This window comes from Canis lupus, chromosome 35 (genome assembly GCF_048164855.1).
Source record: "Canis lupus baileyi chromosome 35, mCanLup2.hap1, whole genome shotgun sequence".
NCBI classification, from domain to species: domain Eukaryota; kingdom Metazoa; phylum Chordata; class Mammalia; order Carnivora; family Canidae; genus Canis; species Canis lupus.
Genome location: NC_132872.1, coordinates 26637987 through 26656612, shown reverse-complemented (window position 1 = coordinate 26656612; position 18626 = coordinate 26637987). Strand labels below are relative to the sequence as shown.

Here is an 18626-nt window from a genome sequence, read left to right as displayed (position 1 = left end):
CTCATCAAAATAGTTATCATTAGTTGGTACAGGTTTATTATATCAAGGAATAAATTAAGGAATATCCTTTCCTCTAAGATTCCATTGTTTACTGACCATAGGAATGGCCTGAAGCAGTGACCTACACAGCAATAGACGTGAATGAAACCAAGTTCTGTAGGTCCTTTTTATTACAGGACCCTGAGAGTCAGGCTGAAAAATGTCCATTTGTGAGCAGAGCTGGGGATTATTCCTATCAGGAATCTGTCTGCCCTGAACTAGGGTAATTAACAAAATATTATTAATTCTAGCTGTAATCTTACAGCTACGGATTTATTTTTTTCTCTACTAACCCTTTAATGTCAGTTATGTGTAATTTTGTTTTATGCATATCCTGTTCAATCTAAAAATAGCCTGCTTGCCCATACATAAAGAGACTTGATACTTCGTTGGTTCAGAATATTAAATCTCCACCTGATAAATATTTTAATGTGTTATTAGTAAAATATGGTATTTTAATAAACTGCACAGACTGTTGTAGTATTTCTTTTGTTTCTGTGTAGACATCATGACATTTACCATTAAACTGCAAAAAATATTATAGTCATATTTTTCAATTAAGTAAAACATAATTGAGAACCTCTAACAGTTCTCAGAAGAACTGTTGGAATTTTTCTGAACACACATAGTTCTTAGATTGTGATAAAGAAGTGGTTTACACTTCTGATGATTTAATGGGACTTATTTCCACATAAAACAGATTAAGGAGCAGTGTTCTACAGAAGACCCCAGAAGCATATGTTAAGCCTTGATTTCTTATTTTACCAGTGCTTATTGCTCACAGTGAAGACACTGCATGGATAGAAACCCTACTATTGCTCATAAAAGCATAGTACCTATGAAAATAGGTTGATAAATTGTAGTTCTCCCTTCCTTTGTTGGGTATATTTTGTCTGTAATAATGAGGCCACTAGGTGTCAGTAACGATCCAACATCACGGTGCCACTTGCCAAGTCTGGTCTTCTTACCTAATTTTTGTGTCTTTGATCTTTCTGATTCATTATCTTTGTATCATCCTTTTTTTAAAGGAGGATACACTATTAGAAATGTTTTTGTGGGATCCCTGGGTGGCGCAGCAGTTTGGCGCCTGCCTTTGGCCCAGGGCGCGATCCTGGAGACCCGGGATCGAATCCCACGTCGGGCTCCCGGTGCATGGAGCCTGCTTCTCCCTCTGCCTGTGTCTCTGCCTCTCTCTCTCTCACTGTGTGCCTATCATAAATAAATTAAAAAAAATTAAAAAAAAAAAAAGAAATGTTTTTGTGCCATTGCATTATCATGTTATTTTATGTAACCTTTAGAGCAGTTTTCTATGACCGGTTTCCCTATTTAAATAGAGAACACAATAATAATAAGCATTTGAGATTTTGAGTCTAGCAGATTTATTCTACACTTATTAACTAATTATTAACAATTATCTGTTTCTTATGAAAATAATTTTCATCATCTGTACAATTAAATGTCAAAAATTGTACAGATTAAATAAACACTGTTAAAGTGCCTAGTATAAGAAAAAAAAAAGCCCCAATAAGTGTCAAATTTACCATCTTACATAACTGCTCTCTATTTAGGAAAGGAGGAAACTTAACACAGATTAAAAAGTGTTATTAGCTTGATTTTGAATAAGAAATCCTTCATCTTTCCTGTGTAATAGTAAATAGTTTACATTTTAATTCTCCAGACTATCTCTCTGGATTTAAAAAGAGGTAAAAAACCTATTTTGCAAATTAGGTAGCAGTAAATAGGGAGACTAGTCCATGCTTATAACTATTAACTTATTACCTAGAGGTTTTTATGTAAATTTAACTGTGAAAGATATTCTAAATGTATCTCTTCATTTTGCTTCCAGAATTCTGAAATTTCCTACCATGCTAAACAACAAAGCTTCTGGTTCATTTTGGACCAATTTACTCTTACTATTTTAAGGTTGAAAATTTTTGAGTAAAATGTTAAATTACATTTTTTTGCCATGATTCCATTCTCTTTTGGAAGGATTCTCAATAATTACCTATATATTATAACCCAAAGATAAGAACTCCTGAGTAGACTTTGAAATATTTTTTAAAGTCACCAAAGAAACCATTGCAGAGGTGTAAGTTGTTTTCCAGGTCTGAAACTTTCAAATCAGATATTTATAAAAAGAAATCTTTCCACGTGATTAATGAAACGTACTCATTTTATCACTTTATATGGGAAAAGTTAATAATCCTCCCAAAGTTTTAATATAAGGCTTCTATAAACTATGTATATGGGTATTCTAATGAAAGATAGAGGACTGAACAGTTAATTCCATCCCCTTGTCGAATTTCACTAAGAGGACTTTTATTTAAAGACTTATCCCACAAGGGAAAAAAAAAAATAGTAGTGACAAAAATGGCAACCAAATTTAGAAGCTGAATGTCTGATGAATGTTGAATGACTTAAGAGATCTGAGAAAGGTGAATTCTGAACTAGCACTGAGGAAAGCTGGAAAGCATCCCACTTTATGTTGCAGATCCCCTCGAAGGCTCGGATATTGATGAAAAGTGGAAAGAAGGATGAAGTGGGCCTGAAAAGAGAACATAGTTATACTTTCTTGACCCCCCCCAAAAAAAGATTGAAGGTTCATTCTTGCAGAAAATCAGAGTATCTCTGGACTAGGGAACACCCAAGCACAGCTGTGTGGCAGTGCTGGTCTGAAAATGAGGAGTAACTGAAAGTTTTTATACCAAATAGTGTACTCCTCTTCTGCCTTCTACTTCTCCCAAAAGACACTGACAGTAGGAAAGATATAGAAAGTAATCTTAGAGGAACCAGACCAGTGAGAGAAAAGACCTAAAGGTATTAACATCAAAGATTCCCAAGAAGATGGTGTAGCTGTCTACACTAGAATAAAGACCACATTTGACAAGCCTCACACACATACTGAAATTTCAGTCAGCTTTGTAGTGTTCATTCATACTTATGAAAAGATGGCAAAGGCATTTGAGGATCAAAACATTATAAATTATGGAACATCAACAAACTAAATGAGCGGGTTAGAGGAAGTAGAATTCATTTAGGGAGAACATTTCAAAAAACCGTTAGAGTATCCTCAAAGAGATAAGATTACTTTCATGAATATGACCAGGCATACTACTTGTAAAGGACCAAAGGAAAAAAAAGTTCATAGAAAATAATAGAACAGATGAAATGGAAAATTCAATAAAAAGAAGATAAAATAGAAGCATTCACTCAGAAAGTAGAGCAAAAAGATAAAATTGGAAAGAAAAGAAAGTAGGAGGTCCAATATCCAAATAATAGGAATTTTAGAATGAGCAAAGAGAGAAAATAGAGGGGAGAAATTCCTCAAATAAATCAGTAAACAGTATTTTCCAGAACTGAAAGATGAGTTTTTAGTTGAAAGGTCTCTTGAAAGCCCAGTACAGCAAATGAAAATATTCCCACACCAAGGGTCACCGTTACTTAATTTAAACATTTAAGACAATGGAAGATTCTACAAGCTTTCTGGGAAGAAAATAAGTTTCATGTAAAAGATAAGCAAAAATAACATCAGACTTGTAAACATCAACATTCGGAACCTGTAAGATACTGGTCATTGCCTGGAAAAGTCCAAGGAGAAAACAATGGAATTATATGCTCAGGCAGTATCAGTGTATTTTGACTGTAGAATAAAGACATCTTCATCTATGTAACAGTCTCAAGAATGTACTTTCTATACCTTCTACTGAGGTAGCCATTGAGAGGTATACTCTTCAAAGACAAGGTAATAAGCCAAGAAGATAAAATAATAGACCATGAAACAGGAAAACCAGTATAAGAGCATGTGGGAAGGATCCTAAGGACGATAATGAAAGATAATGAGTTCCTAGCATGATAATGAAAGATCTCATATGAAGATAGCTGGGCAAGCATGGGGAACAACTGGTCAGATTAGAGAGTTTTGGAAGACTCTAAGGGAGAGTTCTTCAGGAAAGTGAAATTCATAGGCTGTGTAATGTGCTTCATCATAATAAAGGTTTTCCCAGTGTGGGAGTAGTGAGATTGAATTAGTGTTAAGTACTTAAAATAATAATAATAAGCAGACAGGCAGGGTTGGAGAATGAGGCACAATTATTAAAAAAGGGAAAACAAAATGCAGAGGAGAGGGATACAACTGATCTCTGTGAATAGCATGTATGCAGTCATCATATCGATGACAAGATTACTATGGTAGAAGAATGAGAGCGCTGAAAGCATAATGGGGGTGTCCGGGCAGCAGCGAAGGAACTAATAATTCAAAAAGTAATAATAAAAGTGTATTATTTAGAGATACAGAGGTAAATCTCCTAAGAGAGGTTAGAAGTGATTGCCTCTGAAAGATTAAAGAAGATGAGACAAGGGTCTGCTAGTAGACTAGTTGACTTAACTTTGTGCATGTACTATGATAAAAACAAAAACTACAGTGTGTTTGTGCTTTAAACAAAAACAGGTAGACTGCATAGGCGTCTACTCTGTTTTTATAGATTTATCATGGATTACTTTAGAAAATGGATTTTGTCTGTGGAGACTGATAGTTTTTTGTTCGTTTTTTGTTATCAGATCAGATCCAGGCTGTGAAGACATGAAAAGATAGTATTTGGAAACTTCAACAATTTTCAATTCAAGGAATGTGTATCTTAAGGCAACTGAATACTTCAAATTTTTTAAAAGATGTTTGTGCATCTAAGAATACTTAATAATCTTCTGCTTGCATTTATGGACTCTGAATGAGCTTTTTAAGAACATAGGACTTCAGGTATGCTAATGTGACCATTAATTATATTAAAACTAAATATTTCCTCAGAAGGGCTCCTTCCCCAGAATTATCAACTTCTCGGTAGAAGTCTACATTTGATTGTAATTAGAATATTTAAAGTCAGAGTTATAAGCCATCTCAATATCGCATCATGATTTCTAATACCTTTAGTGTATTTTATTTTTTAAATTATCTTCTAAAATTTAGTTAATGGTATGACTTTGCAGTATGATTGTGCTTGGAAAAAGAGCTTTAAATATTTATAAGGGACCATGGATAATTAATATATATACATAAAATTTTTACTATGTGTGATTATCAATAAAACATGCAGTGTACCAACTAGTGTACTTTGTTTACACTGAAAAGAATAATGCTATGTCAACGTAATATTTAGTGTTTTACAGTCAAGCATTTGTAAATTATCTGAGACCAAGTTAAGCTGAATTTATTTATCCAGTGAATGTGTATTAAAACTCTCTGTACCTATACTACTTGGCATTGTCCTAGTCAATGGTGATACAAGGTAAATAAGATATATTATTTATCCTTAGAGAACTTAAAATGTAATGAGGGTTAATTTGAGAACCTTTTCATACATAGCATCTAATTTTATTTCATTGGCTAAATGATTATCTTGCATTTTAAAATTAAGAGGTATAAAAATGAATGTGATTCTTCAATAATTATTTTAACTGACTTCTTGTTTCTTTCTTTAAAATGTCTCCAATTACTATAGCACTTTGTTAAAATAGATTGTGACTCACCAAAATATGTTTTCCCTGAGCAAAAATTGCTACAAAAATGTCCTTTAGAATTTTAGACACATCTCAGGCATCTACTCTGTGCAAATTGTGTTAGTTCTCAAAACTTAGAGGCCACTTTTAATTGTGAACTCTGAATAGAAGATTTCATTTTAAATTAACCACTAGAAAAGAATATACAGAGCAATGGTGTCAATCCTGAAAAACATTGCATATAAAGAACTGTAGTGTACAATATATAACATTTTAAACGTCCTTAGCTGTGAAAATGATAAAAACAGGAGGCAAAGGGCACCTGGGTGACTCAGTCGGTTGAGCATATGCCTTTGGCTTGGGTCATAGTCCCGGAATCCTGGGATGGAGCCCTGCATCAGGCTCCCTGCTTCTCCCTCTCCTCCCTACTCATGCTCTCTCGCTATGTCTCTCTCTCAAATAAATAAACTATTTAAAAAATTTTTAAAAACAGGAGGCAAAAGGTAAGTGAGTAATAGGGGTGTGTTATGGTAACTGTGGTACTGGTACATGTCCTAGAGATTTGAATAAAATCATTTTAAAACTACAGTAAAATTCTATAAATCAGTTTCAGTCCAGGAATCCCAATGGTTTAGAATTGGGGAAATTAAAAGTTATCCAGAATATCTTAATAGTCCAGCATTTTATTTTAGCTAGCTTGCAAGCCTCTCGTAAATTGTTTGGATGAGGGGTCCACCTGGGTGGCTCAGTTGTTGAGCATCTGCCTTTGGCTCAGGTCATGATCCCAGGGTCCTGGGATCAAGTCCCACATTGGGCTCCCTACATGGAGCCTGCTTCTCCCTCTGCCTATGTCTCTGCCTCTCTGTGTGTCTCTCATGAATGAATAACTTAGAAAAAAATTGTTTTGATGAGGATACAAAGTGAGATTCTTATTAGGGTTGCCTCGAATATAAAAAGGACATAAAAACACTGAATGTAGTTTAACAAAATACTTATATACTGTAGTTTAGGAAGATAGGATAGTTTAGGAGGATGGAGAAAGGGTATATTAGAATTCAAATCTTCATCTACCATCATCGTCATCATCATCATAATAGCTGTCGCTATATGAACACTGTATTTTGAGCTAGATATTTTCACACATACTAGATTTTGCATTATTTAATTCTCACATTAAACTTGTGTGATAAAGGTAGGTTTTATTATTTGTTTTATAGACAAGGAAACAGAGACCTGAAAAAGTCATTTGCAGAATGTCACTGCTAAATGCTGGTGCTGGGATTTAGAACCAAACCATCTGTTTAGGATAGATGGATTCAAGAGAAAAGAGTATTATAATATTAGAAATACAGAGCTACCTGCCATAAGGATAACTAAAAGGACTGAAAAGGCTCTCATCGGAGTGGGAGACCAGGATGGGGTAGGAAAGTCAGAAAAGTGACTACTTTTTTGTTTTGTTTTTAATTTTTACTTGTTTTCAGTCTCTGAACACTTCAGATTTTCAACTCTGGGCATAAATGACTAATAAAAATAACTATTAAAACTATGTTGATACTAAATTAATTAATATTCCACAAACTACAGTAATTCACACCTATGTAAACATTTAAAAGAAAGCAAAGTACTGACTTTTTCCTTAGTTTCTGTGATCTCCAAATCTAGTTTATACTCCATAAATATCTATTCTGTTTTACATTTTCTTTTTTTTTTTTTTAATTTTTTTTTCATTTATTTATGATAGTCACACAGAGAGAGAGAGAGAGAGAGGCAGAGACATAGGCAGAGGGAGAAGCAGGCTCCATGCACCGGGAGCCTGACGTGGGATTCGATCCCGGGTCTCCAGGATCGCGCCCTGGGCCAAAGGCAGGCGCCAAACCGCTGCGCCACCCAGGGATCCCTGTTTTACATTTTCACGTGAAGATTATTACGTAGAAGCACATTGGGCTACAGGATGCCATAAAAGCATGTATAAGCTGAGTTTATTGCATTTGTATTTAACGTAGTATACAATTAAAATTTATTGCATTAAAGCTCAAGCAAATGTTTTTTCATGTTTAGACATCACTCTGTTAGAAAGTTCAATTCATTAAGCTCTACATTTCAATATAAATATTTTGTAAAGTGTCAAAACTTATTGTATGTATTGTGTTTAAATATTTATATTTGGCCCTATGTGTCTTGTAAATCACAAAAGAGCAGAGTTTTAATATTTGTTTTTCATTTATTGGTTGTCTGTTAAAAATTGTGAATTATTTTTTGATTGCTAATGTTATTTTTTTCCTTTGGAATTTTTGGCATAACACGTGATTTCCATAAATATGAAATTACTCTTGAGAATACTTAAGGCAAATACATCCTGCTTATAACTCTGGTACATTAAAATGCTATAGCATTTTAACTGTGCATATTTTCTGCTGATTATTCTCTTAGTTCTTAGTTTAAAAAATAAATAAAACTGATTAAATATTCACTTAAATGGATTTAAAATAGATTTGTCCATTTCTGTGACTGGAAAAGAATACTATAATAGAAAATTAGTGACTGTGGGTTTTTTTTTTTTTTTGTGATTGTGTTTAATTGAATGTTTCAGGTAACTCAGTTATTTTATTTTCATAGTGAATCTTTCTCATTAAGGATGCTCCTGCTGGGATTTACAAGGGACTGCCTCAGAACCGTTACTGATTCTTCCTTCTGATCACTCGATTTTAATGCCACACATGGAGTTTCATCAACATATAGTGCTAAACCTTTTCTGGTGATTTAGAATAAACCAAGAGGGACAAATTAAATCCTTTTCGAAATTTGAAGTCACCAAGTAATGCTACTGGTCATAGAGAAATAGTAGGTATTTTGAAAACGAAATTTGGTTAGATATGAGTAGTAATAAACATTTTTGTAGCTTTTACTATGTGCCAGGAACTTTCTAAGCACCTTACATATATTAATTCATTTAACCATCTTGACTTCCTACCTCTCTTGTATAGTTCATTTGTCAGCAAACTACCAATCTGGCTCTAGATGTCCCTTGAGCTAATAATTTTATATTTTTAATGGATTAATTAAGAAAAAAAAAGGAGCAACATATACTGTAATGTGGTCCACAATAGTGTTTACTGTCTGGGGCTGCACATAAAAACTGTCAACTCCTGTTAGGATGCAAATAAACAGAGGACCCTGGATTTTAAGCCTAAACTATCTGGTTCCAGAACCTATGTTCTTAACATCTATGAGGTCTGTCAAAAAACTAAAGATTTTCTAAAATGGAATAGATTCAAATGCCTATAAAGTAATACTCTTTGAAATCTTTTTTTCTCCCTTGGTAAGATTGATGCCCTGGCCTTCTGAAGTCTTTTTCCTTCCTTTTCTTTAAATGAGTAGCAACACACTGGACAGATTCTGAAACATCAGACATGTTAATATTTTAAAGATGTATTTATTCATTTGAGAGAGAGAGGGAAAGAGAGAGCGTGCACATGAATTGGGGAGGAGAAAAAGTAGAGGGGGAGAGAGTCCTAAATGGACTCCATGCTGAGCGTGGAGGCCAATGCAGGGCTCAGTCTCACCACCCTGAGATCACAACCTGAGCTAACTCAAGAGTCAGACGCTTAAACCACTGAGCCACCCAAGTGCCCCTGGGCATGTTGGTATTTTAAAATAAAACCACACACACAGGTTATCCCCAAGCATGTGGCTTCAACCTCCAGATTTCCCAGTGACTTTTGCTGATATTTTGACATAAAGGATAACTAATGTTGATGTCTTAAAATATATATGGTAAAATGTGGAAATATTTATAATTCAATTTGTGGATATGTGGGTTATTTTTTTTTTAAGATTTATTTATTTTTAGAGCATGAGTCAGGCGATAGGCAAAAGGAGAGGTAGGGAAAGAATCTCAAGCAGACTCCGACCAAGCAGGGAGCCCAACATGGTGCTCAGTCCCCATGACCCATGAGATCATGACCTGAGCTGAAGTCAGGAGTTGGACACTTAACTGATTAAGCCACCCAGGCTACCGATGGATATACATTTCAAGTTAAGTGACCACAATTAACAACTATAGCTAAAAATATTTTCTTATAAACTTCATGGTTATGCCTCCATGTGCTAAATTTTCACCGTGTGACTGGTGATATGGCATATATCCACAAAGGATGAGGCCCCAAATTAGTTTCTCTCTCTCTCTCTCTCTCTCTCTCTCTCTCTCTCACACACACACACACACACACACACACACATTCTCTCTTATTTTCTAATCATAGAAAGATTGAGAAATACCCACTTACTATGGAGAGGAAGTCTCAGGCTTGTTCTAGTCTCAAGAAAGAACTGTAGTCTATTTCTTAAGTTTATGCTCATTTCCCATGTAGAAAAGTTCTGTGTTGAGTACTGAGTATTTCTGCTTGTTATATCTCTTTTGGAAAAGCTTATAAATTCTTCCAAGTATTTTATGAAATACCTTAATGTAGTAAACTATTAATCTTTCTATCAATAGGTCCCTACAGTAAAATAGTATTCAAACAGCAACTATGGTTAGGAACCCTGCAATTATATTTCTTTTTAATGTATCAGCAGAATTACTAGCACTGTAAAGAAGACCTTATTTTAGGCTTAAAGATTATACGGTACTCTGTGTTTAACTTAATTACATTCTTATTTTTATTAAATATATTTATATATATTTATATGTCTTATGTATTTTACCTCCCAGAAACAAACTGAAAAAAAGTAGCTACATCCTAGGGTGGCTTTATAACAAAATGAAAAACCATAACACTAGAGTGTCTTATTCTAAGGAAACCTTGAGATTATTCAATTAATTGATTTTCTTTTCATCTTTTTTTCTTTTAGCCCTACTTCAAATTGTTTTTCAAGAGACCTGAATATCAGTATACATGCATTTACTGAGATAATCCTCTAATCAACTCCAAGCAGAAAAAATGTGTAGTGTATCTACAAGCGTAAACTTTAATTATAAAGAAAGGACCCAAATCTCTGATTTCTTACAGAGAATAATAGTATGGAGTGGGAGGGGGCAGTGGTGCCCTGGATAAAAGTCTGATCTGGGCTAACTTTCAGAAAAATGATTTCAGATTGCTTCCAAATCTGTGTAGACATCAATGGATAGATGGCTTATGGTACAGTTGCTTGCTCCATAAGCTCAGGCCATAGCCTGGAAGCCAGAAAATGAACACATAATGAATTGATAGGTTCTGCATAGTAAGAAGGCTCTTTACAGCCTATATTATATTTTTAAAAATGATTTTGTTTTCCTCAAAATTATTCTAGACTTTTATATTTTTAAAAATGATTTTGTTTTCCTCAAAATTATTCCAGACTTTGGCTCTATTCATTTACTTTAGGGAGGTGTGCATGAGCTTCATTTGGAAGGGCAGCAATTGTGCTTTGAATGTTTGATCTTTAATTGAGGAAGCTCAATAAATCCTTTATTTCATCTTTTTTGCACATCTTGGTCACTCTTGTTTTAAATATCCACTCACCATCCAAGATCCTGTTCTCTGATTTCTATCTTAAATGTTTTCTAAACAGATATATTAGTTTTTAGGGTTCTCTGTGGAAAGTCTTAACATATTCTATTAAACTGAACCATATGACATTGCCATTTTGTAGGCACAGAGCAGGTGAATGATAGCACTTTCACATGGTTCAGTTGAGACCACCTGGAAACTTCCAAATGGTACATTTGTTCAGTAAGGGCCAAAGAAATTCACTGGGAATAACTAGGTAGCTAGAACCCAGCCTAGTACAGAAAGAACCCATGGTGAAAAATATCATGACACTTTGTAGTTCCATGTCTAAAACTATGCAAGTAATCTGACAGATTTTTTTTTAAAGGTTTTTACTTATTTGAGAGAGTGTGCGAGAGAGAGCATGGTTGGGGAGAGGGGCAGAAGGAGAGGAAGAAGCAGACTCCATGCTGAGCAGAGAGCCCAAAGCAGGGCTCCATCCCAGGACTCTGAGATCATGACCCAACCCTGAGACAGAAGTGTAACTGAGCCACCCGGGCATCACAACCTGACAGTTTTCTTAACTTTTTTAAGGTATTGTTTCAGACATGTTTTAGACATTTAGACATTTCAGATTCTCTCAGGCTCACTCTCTTGTTCCTGCCTCTGCTTACAGGTTCCAGTCATCATATGTAGGTACAATTTGACAGTGCCCCACATCCCTCATTTCCTGTTTCAGAGCTTCCTATTTTTGCGCCCATTCCCTCGCCACTACCATTCCAAAACATACATAACCCAGCAGGGAAACCACTGGCCTCTTTCCATATTCCCTGTTCATCACGGACAGTCTTGTGACACTCTGTACAGCTTCTGGGATGATTGCTCCAAATCTAATAATTAGTCACATTTAGTGGTCGGCTCACTAACACCTCAGATCGCTTCTCCTTACCTGCTTCATTATTCTTTTCCCATAACTTTACTCCCAAATAAAGTAATAGCACACCATTCCTCTGCCTCGACAATTCTTTCTGAGGAACCCAGACTATGTCCAATACTGTTCTCAAATTTTGATCAGAGTCACCTTTGGTAAAATACATGGACTGAAGTTTGAGAAGCACTACACTTTTAAAATAGACTTTATTTTTAGAGTGGATTTAAGTTTACAGCAAACGGAGTAGAAAATCAGAGATTTCTCACCTACTCCCACCTCCACGTAGTCTCCCCCACTATCCACATCCCACAGCCCTAGGCTTTGAAGAACATAAAAGCCAATCTCAAATAAGCATAGTGATAGGTGATTAAAAGCAATCTTGGAAGGGAATGCCTGGGGTGGCTCAATCAACTGAGCGTCCAACTCTTGATTTTAGATTAGGTCATGATCCTCGGGGTCATGAGATCATCCGCGCTCAGTGAGGAGTCCCCTTGAGATTCTCTCTTCCTCCCTCTCTGCCCCTATGCCTGCTGACAAGTGCATGAGCTCTCCCTCTCTCTCTTTCTCTCTATCTCTAAAATGAATAAATAAATCTTAAAAAAATAAAGCTACCTTGGAAGTTCTACTTCTGGGTAAGTTGAAGTAAGCATACTCCACCCTATCCCCCCTCTGAATACAATGGTAAAACCTGCATAGACCAGCTATTTGAATGCATGGACAGCTACTTGAGGACTGAGAAGTAAATAGGAAAATTGAAGAAGACTAATATTTTAATGTGCCACCAGCCAGCAGTGACTGTTCCTTTTTTTTTTTTTTTTTTTTCTTTCCTAAGGTGTCCCCACTACCTGGGCTTAAAGCTGCTTAAAACCCAGAATTGAGCATCTGTTCAGACAGAGCTCCAGGAGAAGTTCCAGCTCAAAGAGTGGGAAGGAGTTTGCTAATGATCAGCAAAACACAAGGAAATACTGCATTCTTTTCTATACTTTGTTGTGCATGAACCCTTAACCAATCTCAAGTATTCAACAGCAACAACAATAGCAACAGTGGCAGTGGGGAACTCACAGCTAAAATTCTGAAGAAGGGGACCCGCCTTCTACAGAATCCTCATGGTCCCAAAAAGTTGTGGTAAATGCTCATTCCTTTTGTTCTATTTTCCCACCCCTTGGCCCCAGGCAAGGGCACACTCGAAGAGTATGACAGAGTAGAGTACATAAAGCATCAGCTTTCTAGCTGGCAGATCAAAAAAGGGAGCTGCAGAGAACTGGAAAGTACAAGGGAGATTGGGAGAGGTAGGAGATGGGCAACACGACTCCATAAAGTTGTTTGTGGACTCTCAGCCTTAACCTCAGTGTGGATGGTGGGTCTGAGTGTGGGTCTGAGGATAAATAATGCGTAGACTTTGAGAACCAAACTATAGGATAGACTATGACCCAAATTCTAGATTGGCCACTGGGTAGCATATACTTGGACTACACCTGAATAAAAACCACAAAAGTTTTTGAAAACAGAAATAACTAATTGATTGCTATGAGGCTGGTTAAAACTATTGGCCTGAATGCAACCAGGTTGAATGTTTAAAACAAAATGATTAACAGTCTCCATGGAATTTAAGTAATGCTCAGACTCTCATAATATATGAAATGTCCAGGATACAATGCAAAATTACTAAGTATACAAAAGCCAGGAAAACATTCACCTGGAAAGAGATAAAGCAGCTGATGCCAATGCCGAAGTAACACAGTCATTGAAGTTATCCAACATATTTACCTAACTTCAAAACAGCTATTATAAAAATGCCCAAAGTTGAGATGAACATTCTTGAAACAAATGGGGAAATAAAAAGTCTCAGTATAGAACCAGAGGATATAACAACAAAGATGAGTGAACATTTTAAAATTGAGACATAACAATAACTGAAATAAAAACTCACTGGACAGATTCAATTAAAGAATAAAAATTATATTGATTTCTTTTTGTTGTCTGGTTGCCGTGGCCTAGACTTCCAATACTCTGTTAAATTGAAATGGTGCAAGTGCACATCCTTGCCTTGTTCCTGACCTTCGGGGAAAAGCTCTCAGTTTTTCTCCATTGAAGATGATATCAGCTGTGGGTTTTCCACATCAATAAAGGCCATACCTTTATTATTTTATGTTGAGGTATATTTCCTCTAAACCCACTTTGTTGAGGGTTTTTCATGAATGGATGTTGTACTTTGTCAAATGATTTTTCTGATTTTATTGAAATGATCATGTTTATTATTATCTTACTGATGTGATGTGTGCATTTGATTTGCAAATACTGAGGATCCTTGCAACCCAGGAATAAATCCCACTTGATCATGGTGAATGATTTTTTTTTAATGTATTATTAAATTCAGTGTGCTAGTATTTTGAGGATTTTTGCATCTATATTCATCAGGGAGATGGTCCTGTAGTTCTTTTTTTTTTTTTTTTTTTTTTATTTATGATAGTCACACACAGAGAGAGAGAGAGGCAGAGACACAGAGGGTGCAGGCTCCATGCACCGGGAGCTCGATGTGGGATTCGATCCCGGGTCTCCAGGATCTCGCCCTGGGCCAAAGGCAGGCGCCAAACCGCTGCGCCACCCAGGGATCCCCGCTGTAGTTCTATTTAGTGGTATCTTTATCTAATTTTGGTATCAGGATAATGCTGGCCTTATAGAATGAATTTGGAAGTTTTCCTTCTTTTTCAACTTTTTTTGACTACTTTGAGAAGAATCCGTATTTATTCTTCTTTGAATGTTTGGTAGAGTTCCCCTAGGAAGCCATCTGTTCTTGTACTTTTCTTTGTTGGGAGTTGATTACTGATTCAATTTCTTGACTGGTTATCAGTCTGTTCAAATTTTCTGTTTTTTCATGTTTCAGTTTGGTAGTTTATATGTTCCTGGGAATTTATCCATTTCTTCTAGGCTGTCCAATTTGTTACCATGTAGTTTTTTATAATATTCTCTTAAAATTGTATTTCTGTGGTATTGGTTGTTATTTCTCCTCTCTCCTTTGTGACTTTATTTGAGTCCTTTCTCTTTTGTTCTTGATAAATGTGGCTAGAGGTTTATCAATTTTACGGGCTCTTTTAAACCAGCTCCTGATTTCGTTGATCTGTTCTATTGGATTTTTTTAGTTTGTATATTATTGGTTCCTGCGCTAATCTCTATTACTTCCTTCCCTTTGCTCATTTTAGGTTTTGTTTGTTCTTTTCCTAGCTCCTTTAGATACTACGTTAGGTTTGACATTTTTCTTGCTTCTTCAGATACGCCTGTATTGCTATAAATTTTCCTCTTAAAACTGCTTTTGTGCAGTGCCTGGGTGGCTCAGTCAGTTAAGCATTTCACTCTTGATTTCAGGTCATGTCATGATCTTAGAGTAGTAAGATCAAGCCCTGAGTCAGGCTCCATGCTGGTTGTGGAGCCTGCTTAGTATTCTCTCCCTCTTTTCCTCTATCCAGCCCCTCCCTACCAGCTCACTCTCTCTTAAAAAAAGAGGAACGAACAACGAATGAACAAATGAACTGCTTTTACTGCATCTCAGAGGTTTGAACCATTGTGTTTTCATTTTCATTTGTTTCCATGTACTCTATATATGTGTGGTCTTTCCAGATTTTTTCTTGGGGTTGACTTCTAGTTTTATAGCATGTGGTCAGAAAAGATACATGGTATGACTTTGATCTTGAATTTGTTGAGGCTGGTTTTGTGGGATACTATGTGATCTATTCAGGAGAATGTTCCATGTGCACTTGAAAAGAATGTGTATTCTATTTTAGGATGGAATATTCTGAAGATATCTGTTAAATTCATCTGTTCTGTGTGTCATTCAAAGCCAGTATTTCCTTGTTGATTTTCTGCTTAGATGATCTGTCCATTGATATAAGTGGAATAATACAGATAAGGGAGGAAGTAAGGGTAAGGAGAAAAAAAACTTTTACTATTTGCAGATGTCATGATAACTAGAAAACCCAATAGACTCCACCAGAAAACTGTTGGAACTGATAACCAAATTCAGTAAAGTTGCAGGATATAAAATGAATGTAGAGAAATCTGTTGCATTTCTACACACCAATAATGAAATATCAGAAAGAGAAATTAACGAAACAATCCCATTTACAATTGTATCAAAAATAATAAGATACCTAGGAATAAACCTAACCAAAGAGGTGTAAGAGGTGTACTCTGGAAACTTAAAACACTGATGAAAAAATGGAAGATGACACATAGAAGTGGAAAGGTATCTCATGCCCATGGATTGAAAGAACAAATATTGTTAAAATATCTATACTATCCAAAGCAGTCTACACATTTAATGCAATCCCTGTCAAAATAGCAACAGCATTTTTCACAAAACTAGAATAAATAATTCTAAAATTTGTATGGAACCAGAAGAGACCCTGAATAGCGAAAGCAGTCTCAAAAAAGAAAAAACTGGAGGCATCACAATTCTGGACTTCAAATTATACTACAAAGTTATAGTCATCAGCATAATATGGTACTGGCACAAAAATAGACACATAGATCAATGGAACAGAATAGAAAATCCCGATATAAACCCATAACTATATGGTCAATTAATCTTCAAAAAAGAATATATAATGGGAAAAAGGCAGTCTCTTCAACAAATGGTAGGGAAACTGGACAGCAAAAAGCAAAAGAAAGAAAAATGGACCACTTTCCTATACCATACACAAAAGCACATTCAAAATGGATTAAAAACCTAAAAGTGAGACCTGAAATTAAATTAAATCCTAGAACACAAGCAGTAAGTTCTTTGACATAGCCGTAGCAACTTCTTTCTAGATATGTCTCCAGACTCAAGGGAAACAAAAGCAAAAATAAACTATTGGGACTATATCAAAATACAAAGCTTCTGCACAGTGAAGGAAACCACCAACAAAACTAAAAAGGCAACCTATGGAATGGGAGAAAATACTTGCAAATAATATGCCCAATAATGCATTAGACGCTTGAGAAATGCTCATCATCACTTACCATCAGGGGAGTGCAAATAAAATTACAATGACATATATCACCTCACACCTTTCAGAAAAGCTAAAATCAACACAAGGAACAATTGGTGTTGGCAAGAATGTGGAGAAAAAGGAGCCCTTTTACACTGTTAGTGGGAATGCAAACTGGTACAGCCATGGTGGAAAACAGTATGGAGTTTCCTCAAAAAGTTAAAAATAGAGCTACCCTGTAATCCAGCAGTTGCACTACTGAGTACCAAAGAATACAAGAACACTAATTCGAGAGATAATGTGCACCCCTATGTTTATAACATCATTGTTTATAATAGCCAAGATATGGAAGCAGCCCAAGTGTCCCATCAGTAAAGATGTGTGTGTGTGTGTGTGTGTGTGTATACACACACACAATGAAATACTATTCAGCCATAAAATGAATGAAATCTTGTCATTTACAGCAATACAGATGGAGCCAGAGAGTATTATACTAAGTGAAATAAGTCAGTCAGAGAAAGACATACCATACAGTTTCACCCATATGTGGAATTTAAGAAACAAAACAAATGAGCAAAGGGAAATAGAGAGCAATGAAAAAACAGACTCTTAATTATAGAAAACAAACTGGTGGTTACTAGAGGGGAAGAGTATAGGGGGTAGGGTTAAATAGGTGATGGGGATTAAGGAGTCACTTATGATGAGCACTGGGTGATATATGGAACTGTTGAGTCACTGTATTGTACACCTGAAACTAATACAACACTGTCAACTATAGTGGAATGTAAATAAAAACTTAAAGGGTGCCTTGGTGTTTCAGTCAGTTAAGCATCTGCCTTCAGCTCAGGTCATGATCTCAAGGTCCTGGGATCAAGCCCTGAGTCAGGCTCCCTATTCAGAGGGGAGTCTACTTCTCCCTCTCCCTCGGCTCCCCCCTACCCTGTCTCATGCTTGCTCTCTCTCAAATAAAATTTTAAATTAATAAAAAAGAAAAACATATCAAAAGGACAGAGGAAAGATGCTAAGAATGTGAAGGTTAATATCATCCAATTTGAATAACGGGAAAAGAAGATTGAATTAAAAAAAAATGAAGAGAAGATTATGGACCTATAGAACATCATCAAAAAGTCCACTGTCAAGTAAGTATTATCAGAAGTCAAAAAGTAGGGATCCCTGGGTGGCTCAGCGGTTTAGCACCTGCCTTCAGCCCACAGTGTAATCCTGGAGTCCCAGAATTGAGTCCCATATCGGGCTCCGTGCATGGAGCCTGCTTCTCCCTCTGCCTGTGTCTCTGCCTCTCTCTCTCTCTCTCTCTCTCTCTCTCTCATGAATAAATAAATAAAATCTTTACAAAAAAGTCAAAAAGTAAAAAGCATAAAAAGTATTTTAAGTATTAATAGCCAGAAACTTTCCAAACTTGATGAAGGGCATAGCATACAGATTTCAGAAGCTCAATTTAAAAGCATCGAGAGAAAATGACACATAATTTATAGGGAAATATCATTTCAAATGACTGCTGATTTCTCATCAGAAATCGAGACCATAAGAAAACTACACATCATTTTTAAAACCTTTTTTTTTTGTTAAGTATCAGCATGGAATAATAATATTCAGCAAAACAATCTTTTAAGAATAAAGGTGAAATAAAGGCATTCTCAGCATTAAGGAAAGCAAAAGTATTTATTGCCACCTAACTTGCTCTAAAAGAATTGCTAAAGGAAGTTCTTTAAA

At 35.8% G+C, this 18626-nt stretch overlaps 1 protein-coding gene across 16 annotated transcripts in view; it reads left to right on the top strand.

Annotated features, from left to right (window-relative positions):
- Window positions 1–18626, top strand: part of ARL6 (ARF like GTPase 6) — a 64446-nt gene that overhangs the window by 33650 nt on the left and 12170 nt on the right. For 3 of the 16 annotated variants that reach the window (XR_012024462.1, XR_012024461.1, XR_012024451.1), the window contains 3 exons: window positions 4597–4792; window positions 8146–8370; window positions 10381–10995. Coding sequence is in view for 4 of the 16 variants with exons in the window: in XM_072812335.1 (XP_072668436.1) it covers window positions 4597–4622 (26 nt within the window). In the remaining 12 variants the exon portion in view is untranslated. Of the gene's footprint in view, window positions 1–101; window positions 8006–8145; window positions 10210–10380; window positions 10996–11385; window positions 11592–12760; window positions 14275–18626 lie in introns of those variants that run through there. The other 13 variants (XM_072812337.1, XM_072812335.1, XM_072812334.1 and 10 more) reach the window with 11 other exon arrangements.